Genomic DNA, 8,712 nt, shown 5'->3' on the forward strand with positions numbered 1-8,712 from the left:
AGTAACTGTATAAACTTCTTATTATACAAATGAACGTCTTAGTTAGAGAAGTATCACTTCTGCTGGTATTTAGGCATTAAACAGTCCGAGTTGATTTATTAGAGGGTTGATTCGGTGCGAGTTTGTGTGGGTCCGTCCATCATGGGCAAGATTTAATCAAACGTGATCGGAGCCGTTGAATGATAATGAAGGTGCAATGGAAACCCAATAGTATTTGTTAACACGTTGGTTAAAACGAGGAGGTTGTCTGTAATAAGAGAAAATTGTAGGTAGTTATTTGCAAAAGAACCTTACAAACGCATAATATAATAATTGCCTTAGCGGGTTAACTGAAGTTCTTATCCCCACCTCCCTCACTCTTTGAAACCTCTGGAGCTTTTCGCTCCGGGTAGCTCTTAAACCCTAAACCTTACCGATTTGGCTCGCTTCCAGTAGTAGTAGGCCAGAGATGGGTGGGATCTGAGACGCGTGTCGCAGCAAGAAGTTAGGGTTGGAGAAAGATGGCATCTTGCTCCGGTTCTTGGCTCTTTCGAGGTAAGCCTTCTTCTTGAGAGCTTAATTCGATCATTAACCCTTTCTATTTCAGAGTATAGACCTTGAACTAGTTATGTTACTGCGTTTCTTTGGCAGATGGATCGATGGGCGTTCTCATTGCAAAATCTTGTCCTCAGAAGCTTCGGGTATGTCGATCTCTTCTTCATTTCAAACATCCATGTTTATCAGTTCATAATCGCATCGTGAAACTTGAACCTTTCCGTTCAACTGAGAGGCAATTCGCTACCTTGTGTGCAAATTGAAATTTCCAGACGCCGTTTGTAGGCGAGTTTTGTTCAAGAAATCTGCAAAAAAGAAATTTTTGGAGGCAAGATAAGCTATTATCCAACATAAAGTGTGCGAAGAAGGATGGGAGATTCGATCCGTCTTCTATTGAGCCGCCGCCATACTATAGTTACATGGATTCCACATCTGGGCAGCTTGAGCCGGCATCCGGTGCCCGGGCAAGTATACCCGGGAAGGAGTACTGGCCAGAAGGAACAGCTAGTCGGGTTAGGGCTGCAAGGGCACCTGAGCCGATTGGGAAGTCGCAAGGGCAGCCTTCATATGGCAAGGATCCTGGAAGCAGAAGGAAGAAGTACAAGGGGCAGGCGGCAGCTTCGACAGCTTCAGGAATTGCAGAAACTAGCAGGGATGTTGATGAACCGCCTTTTCTTGAAACTTCTGATGATGTCTCCGATGAACCTAAAGACCCGTCAGATGAATTTGTTCTTTATCAGACGGAACCGGATGAAGAGAATCTCAGTCCCTATGATTTGGATAAGAGAATTGGGATGCCGCATCCCTTTATTGATCCTGCCAAGGATAAGCCCATCGAGGAGCCTCGTTCTAGTGAAGATCTATGGTGGAACTGGCGGAAGCCTGAAAAGGAGCAATGGTCAAGGTGGCAAAGGAGGCGTCCGGATGTCAACACGGTTAGTTTGCATCTCTGCATTTGCTTTATGTTTATAATTGAACTACTTCCATGCAGACGTCTTAGTTTACACTGCTTGATACCTATATTTGTAAGAAAGAATATTGGTATCGACATGGTTAAGAGTTAATGACAGATTTCATAATCTATGAACTAATTATAAAAGTGAGCAATTATATAGAATGAGAAGATTGTATTTACATTAAGATGAATCGTGTACATAAATAGGAGGAGATTACAATAGCCTCTCCTACAATCAAGCTTACCTATCCAACAAGTTAGGATAGAGATGCAATATACAAGGAAGGTGAATAACTATACAAGGAATGTAGATAACAAAAATATAATAACAGATTAACCAAATTGATCACAATGGTAACTGAATATGTTGTTGATATTTCTTTCCAACACTCCCCCTTAAGTTGAAGAGTAGATATCTTGCATTCCCAACTTGCGAACCATAGACGCAAATGTTTAGTTAATAGATTTGCTAATCGTTGTGTTGAGCTAATATACTTGGTAATTATTGAACCATCTTTAATCTTGCCTCGGATATAGTGGCAGTCCGTTTCTATATGTCTTGTGTGTTCATGAAAGACTGGTTGGTTGCTATATGCAAAGCGGCATTGTTGTCACAATGTAAGAAAGCAAGTCTATGGTGAATAAGGCCTAAGTCTCCTAATAGACACCAAAGCTATGTTAACTCACAATAGGGTCCGGTCATTGCACGATATTCTGCTTCAGCTGAAGACAATGATACTATTTTTTTGCCATTTTGATTTCTATGATATCAGTAAGGGCCTAAGGAATACACAGTAGCTTGTATTGACCATTTTAGTGAGAGGACAACCTTCCTAGTTTAAATCACAGTAGGCTCATAATTTTAGGTCACTATTTGAAGAAAAGAACAAACTTTGACTTGGGGCATCCTTTAGATATTGAACAACGCGTAAGGCTACCTCCATATGATGTCTTTCGGGTTGATACATGAACCTACTCAAGACATGAACATACTAGGTGATATCTGGTTTTGAAACTGTTAAATATATTAGGTGGCCAACTAGTCTTCTGTATTGGCTTGGGTCTCTAAGCAGTTCATCCTTGCCAGACAGTTTCAAGCCTCTCTCCATAGGAGTGTCTACTAGAGCAGTATTTAACAACTCACCAAGGTCTTTAAGATTGAAACTGCTATGCAAATGCTTTTTGATGGTAATAATACTAGTTGGATAATTTCCGGTGATCAAAATGTCATCAACATAAATTAAGAGAATGGTAAAGGACTTGCCTTTCTTTTTTGTGAAGGGAGAGTAGTTAGCTCGTGATTGTACAAAGTCAACAGAAGTGATGATAAGATAAAACTTTGAAAATCTCCGGCAAGATGCTTGCTTCAATTCGTAAAGCGATTTGTGTAGGTGGCAAATGAGATGTTCCTCCTCCTGTCTCTAAAGCCCTAATGGTGGAGACATGTAAATCTCCTCAATCAGGTCACCGTGGAGGAAGTTGATGTGGACATCAAGTTGTTGGAGTGGCCAGCCCCTGGTAGCAGCTAATGCAAGAAGACATTGGACGATAATAAGTTTTGTTGTAGGGGAGAAAGTCTCTTAGTAGGACCCTTTCCATTTGGGTGAAGCCTTTTGCAACTAGGTGCTCCTTATATCACTTTATTATGCCATCAGATTTATGTTTGAGCTTGTAAACCCGTTGACATCTTATTGGTTTCTTGCTGGCTAGAAGAGTGGTTAGACTCCATGTGCTGTTGGCGACAAGGGCCTAATTGAGTTGCAGATATCCACACTCCATATGTTTGTCTTGTTGAGTTGTGTGTGCATTTCCAAGTGAAGGGCAAGTGGAAGATCATGCACAAGATTTTACATCCATGCATGTCACTTGTCCCAATAGCTGTAAATATTATTTACATTTGTGATTTCTTGGAGGTTCTTCTGCTCACAACGTAGCACACTGCATTTAAATATTTAATAACTTGTTATTGTTGTATGCAGGTGTTTGCAAAGGCAATGGCAGAGACTGGCCAAATAGAACTTTTTGGGGACCATCCAACACTGACAGAAGCTGCCCTGGCAAGGGCTAGAAGACATCTATACAAAGAGGAAAGGTAGAATTCAGTGACATGCTGAACTTCCATAGTCATGACATATTTGCACACTACTGCACCCTAGATTTTGTAATTTGTCATAAGTTATCAATACTTCAAAATTCAGCTACATATCCTACAACCAGTAAATGTACATTAGTTAAGAATCTTAAGACCAAAAGGTATCCTAACAGATTGCACATGTTTGTCATCTAAATTCTTTTTCTTCATGGTGTGGTATTCAATAAATGGATACGATGCACAGAGGGGGACCATCTGATTAGATTTCTCATTTTCTTTACTCTTTCTTCTCTTCTACCTTTGCATTTAAACTATAAGTTATTTCATTGCTTTGAACGAAATACTTCAATCCCAATCCATTAGTGACAAACTTCTTTAAATGCTTCATCTCTATATTTTCCTTCCATCCCATGTGAAAATAAAAATAATAAACTATCAAGCGATACATTTAAGCTTTTTTGCTTTGTTGCCATGCGCGATATTGATGAGCTTCTTAGCACAATTCTAATTGGTTTGTTCTTATGATCAATTTGCAACAACTTCAGGCTAGAAGTGGAAAAGAAGAGATTAGAAGAGGTTGGACCGATAGCATATTACTCAGAATGGGTCAAAGCATGGAATAGAGATACTTCACGTGAGGCTGTACAGAAACATTTTGAGGAAACCGGTGAAGATGAGAATGCTCAACTCATTACAATGTTCCAGCACCAAACAGCTGAAGAATATCGCATCATGATGGGCACTGATCTTCGTATACCTAGGGATCCTTTAGCAATGCGAATGCGAGAAGATCAAATAAAAGAGAGTATGCCATTTCTCTAAATTCATAGCTGTTTCCTTTTGACTAATCCTCTTGTTTTCTTAATTGTACTTAAATTGGTCATAGGAAATTACAAGTTTGTATATCAGATGAGATCTTTTCTTTTTTGTCTTCGTAGTGTGTCTCTTTATCTTTGTGGCTGCTATTTTATTTTAGGGAAATTTTTTAATAACATCCTACATTTTCATCATTTTTTTTAATTGACATTCTATCTTTGAGGATTTTATTATCTGGGCCTCCTCTTTTCGTATAATATTCATATGACACCTTGAGTTAACCTATACTCAACCATTTTCAAATGGAAGGGTATCTACCAAGGAATATTCTGTTGAGTACTAAGTGTAATTTCTAAAATACCAAAATTACTCGTTGGCAAGATGTGATTAGATCTAGAAAGATATATTTAATTTAGTGGTGTGAGCTAGAGTGGTATATGACTTAAAAGGTTGGGTTAAAATTAGAACTTTTAAGGATATTTAGTAATTTAATCAGTTGAGTTACATATAGCATAAACTAAGATAAATGGTAGTTTTTCAAAATGATATAATAGGGTGTTGTATGGAAATTATAGGAAATAGAAGGGGTTCGGTTACAAAATCCTCAACGACAAGGTGTTAATAAAAAATGATGAAATGGTAGGGTATTATTTTATTTGAAAATAATAGAGGACGTAATGGAACTTGACATTTAATTATTTGATGCCCATTGCAGTATGGGGTGGTGATCCTGTTTACCCGACTGTGAATTACATTCAAGATCCTGATGAAGTAATTGACTACAGAGGTCCAGATTTTCACGAGCCCACTCCTAACATGTTATCATATCTCATGGAGGTAAATTGGTACCATTTCAGTATTTAGATGCATAGAACTATCTTCAATAGTATCCACAATGTCTGCCTTATTGTGCATAATGGGACAGAGGCTTTTGGTCCGCATGTGATTAATCTCAGATTAGTAAGTACTAAATATTTTAACATGAATCTTCTCTATCTTGGTGCTTTTGATTTGATAGAATAAGAGTCCCTAATCCAATAAAAACTGCGCATGAATTGTCCAATACACTCTTGTTGGTAAGTCTTTAGTCTAAGATTAAATGGACTTCTTGCTACCTTCATATCTTTATTGCAGAACATAGAGAAACTTGTTCTTCACTTCTTCTCTTTTTTTTTATAAAAAGAATAAGAAACTTTGTTATGAAGTTCTTTCTTGAAATGAGGAAACTGCATAAAAGGAACTATAACGATTTTGGAGAAATGGCTGTCACGCATGTTTAATAATTTTTCTTTTTCTTCCCAGAGACCTTTTTATCAAAATTGAAGGGAAATTTCATCCTTTGACCTGGTGAACCATTCTTGTAGATCTGAGAAATACTTCAGAGTTCCAATTGCCATTCACATGAGATCCTTTGACATTGTATTTAGAAGTCTATGTGCTTTCACTCATGTGGGAAATTGCTGGAGGAGCCAATAGGTGATGATAATTATGGAAGATAGAATATTTATCTTCCCTAAACACTACCTGCCTTTTCTTAATTTGGTCAAATAAGGAAAGTCCTCTCGTTCTCAATTTTCATGGTAATTCTATTATAGATATTCATCTTGCTTTAATGCTTCAGGAACCTTCTCATTATAAAGTTGAACAGCTTTCTGATCAATGTATTCATCCGTACACCGTGTCCTGCTGCCTGCTTGTCTTTTTTGAATCTGCTCATTTTTCACTTCGAACTCGTCATTCTTAACCATAATAAAGTAATTATGCTGCTTTAGTCATTATATGCTTCAAGAATCTTGCATCTACTGAGTTTTCTATATATCAGCAAGGGAAGATCATATCAAGAGAGGAACTTGAGAAAATTTTGGCCAAAGAAAAGACCCAAGAACTTGAGGTAAATCTTCTGAGTTCCAATAAAGGGTTCACATTATTCTAGATACTTTTTAGAAGTTAAACACATTAGCTTTGGGAGAAAAGGGAAGAAGAAAGTTTCTTCTCACTATTTTGATTTATTAACCTTTACATCTTATTCTTATACCCTCAAAATGCAGATAACAGATATTGATGAAGCTATGGCTAGTGCAGTTGACATAGGGGAGAATGATGTGAGTGGAATTTTAATCCTTTGTCCTCTCTTTCAGTTTCTTTTCAAAATATTTGCCTTCTGACGAACACCATTTTTGTGAAAAGGCACTTTTCCAAAAAAAGAATTTGTCATTCCTTTTGAGTTGCAATATCAATAATTTTATGATAAGCTTATATCTACAACATAAACTTTGTTTATTTGCTATTTTAGGTAGGACTGATTTATTTTCTTGTCTTATGATTTGAGATAGGATGAGGAAGATAGTGAAGATGAGGGAGATGAAGTTGATGAGAAAGTAACTCGCAACTGGAGTGTTTTGAAAACTACTCCACAGGCCCGCAAAACGAAGGTACCTTCTCATGACTATAGCTCTTTATTCTGGAGTGGAAATAGGGATATTCTGCTGTTCTGATTTGCTCTGAAAAAGCTTTTGGTAGTGATTTTTGTCATTAGTGCAACTACCTTCCACTTATAGTAAGAGTTCTCTGAAGGATCTTTCATTTTCTTGTTAGCTTATGAAGGTTAACCATATCATATGGGTCCTACTATTTGATATTTTACTATAAAGATATGGAAAGTTGTAAACTTGCAATTTTGTAGCGTATGAAGTTACTATGAATGTACTAAAAAAATCAACAAATACTAGTCTCTAAGATTTTGTTATATTATGGCAACAAAAGACCATAGATTTCAATTATACTCTCAACTTGTAAATTCAACAAAATTTAATTTACTGGTAGTGAGAAATAATATTGTTACCTTCTCTTCATGTTCAGGAAAAACCAAAGAAAGGTCCAATGTCAATAGAAGAGGCAATAGATGATTCAGAGAATTTAACTGATTTTCTTATGGACTTCGATGAGGAGGAGTAATGCATTGGTCCTGTTTTGCTGCCAAAGATCCTATGGAACGGGTAAGTATGAGACATTATTTATTAGTATGTTGTGTGATTGCAATTTATATATAGGAAAGTTGAAATATAACAATGATCTAAAGCTTGTGCTATAATGTTATACTTCAAGCCTACAACAGTAATGAGTATCAATTGCTGTTTCGTAGTATTATTGTAATTCAATGCTAAGATACAGGAAGTTCAGCATGTTAAATCCAAGTAAAAGTGACGTCAGTAGCAAATATCCTTCTCAGCACTTTGTTTTGGATTAGAAAATATAACTTGTTTAGACTGAGTCCAACTTAATTCTGCCTGTTTACAAATGATATTATCTTGTTTTAGAAAATAAGAACATGTCTATTGTGAAATTGGATGATGGAAGAAAGAGTTTTGAAGTCATAAGTGTGCTTTAATCTGAAACATGAAATGAGAAACAAGCCCTAGCTGAGTAGTCACCAAGAAGATAGCCAGACATTATTTCGCGACAGTGGAGAGGTGGAAAAGATATCCTTCAATATGTGTCACTCTTAGCGTTTCTAAGAGATTTCATGATTAAAAGTGGAGTATGTGTTATTTGTATCCTTCAATATGTTCTTACTACCTTCTATGCAGGTCATGCACCTGCAGACCTGCTATCACATCACGTTCCTATACCCATGCCTCTGCTGTCATAGCAAATAATTAGATTAGTTGTTCAAGAGGATTTGATGGAAGTGCGCTTATAGGCTATCATGGTGAGAATTCAGTGTCTTAGACTTGAAAGCAATTTCGAAAAGAAAAAGAGCATCACCGGTGTGGCCTTGATCAAAATTTGGGGCAGTTAGTAGGCTTGGTAACATATTAATGTTGAAAGTGATTGTTGCCAAGAGAAGTGTTGCTATGGTAAAATAAAATGACGATTACAGCAGCTAACATGGATTTAATTTACATTAAATTATTATTTCTTTTTGTCTTGGACAGCACATGCTCCCGTTTAAAAATTTCTAGTCTAAAAACTGTGGTTAATTTTTTTTTTCTTTGTTCATTCAGAATTCAGTTTCAAGGAGTCGATGCCAGGAAGAAGAGATATATGTGATCTGACTCTCTACTTCGTTGTTCATCTCTTGGTTCCTTGTCTTAAATCAATTAGAGCTGTATATCAGGAGCTTATTGCTTCCATCTGATGTATGGACATTTACCATATTTGCTGTCATGAGCTTAAAACGACGAAATATTGTAAATCGCCTAGACTTGTCGGCAAATGATAATTGAAATATTCTCAATCTGTTGCTGTTTGATTTGCAGTGTTGTTACAATCAGGCAGTATAATGGTCTTCAATTTCATTGTTTACTTCTCAGAA

At 36.8% G+C, this 8,712-nt stretch overlaps 1 protein-coding gene across 2 annotated transcripts; it reads left to right on the forward strand.

Annotated features, from left to right (window-relative positions):
- The first annotated feature begins 347 nt into the window (after positions 1-347).
- LOC140763753 (protein PLASTID TRANSCRIPTIONALLY ACTIVE 12, chloroplastic) lies at positions 348-8,647 on the forward strand. Of its 2 annotated transcripts, none has more exons than XM_073102086.1 (11): positions 348-534; positions 631-680; positions 807-1,469; positions 3,469-3,581; positions 4,127-4,386; positions 5,113-5,234; positions 6,220-6,288; positions 6,446-6,499; positions 6,731-6,829; positions 7,257-7,393; positions 8,402-8,647. In XM_073102086.1, exons 1-10 carry the CDS (start codon positions 501-503, stop codon positions 7,350-7,352), a joined length of 1,560 nt encoding a protein of 519 aa, XP_072958187.1. In that variant the 5' UTR covers positions 348-500; the 3' UTR covers positions 7,353-7,393; positions 8,402-8,647. The 2 variants fall into 2 exon arrangements, with proteins under 2 accessions (XP_072958187.1, XP_072958188.1); XM_073102087.1 differs by lacking the exon at positions 8,402-8,647 and adding an exon at positions 7,985-8,320.
- The last annotated feature ends 65 nt before the right edge of the window (positions 8,648-8,712 follow it).

The sequence above is a fragment of the Typha angustifolia genome, chromosome 7 (genome assembly GCF_048772165.1).
Source record: "Typha angustifolia cultivar Huaian chromosome 7, ASM4877216v1, whole genome shotgun sequence".
NCBI classification, from domain to species: domain Eukaryota; kingdom Viridiplantae; phylum Streptophyta; class Magnoliopsida; order Poales; family Typhaceae; genus Typha; species Typha angustifolia.

What these genes read in the sequence shown, in the direction of transcription:
- LOC140763753 (XM_073102086.1), top strand. Translation starts at nt 501, where the DNA reads ATGGCATCTTGCTCCGGTTCTTGGCTCTTTCGAG. An exon ending in CGGTTCTTGGCTCTTTCGAG is followed by an intron (nt 535 to 630) that starts GTAAGCCTTCTT and finishes TTTCTTTGGCAG; the next exon opens with ATGGATCGATGGGCGTTCTC. An exon ending in AGAAGATCAAATAAAAGAGA is followed by an intron (nt 4,387 to 5,112) that starts GTATGCCATTTC and finishes TGCCCATTGCAG; the next exon opens with TATGGGGTGGTGATCCTGTT.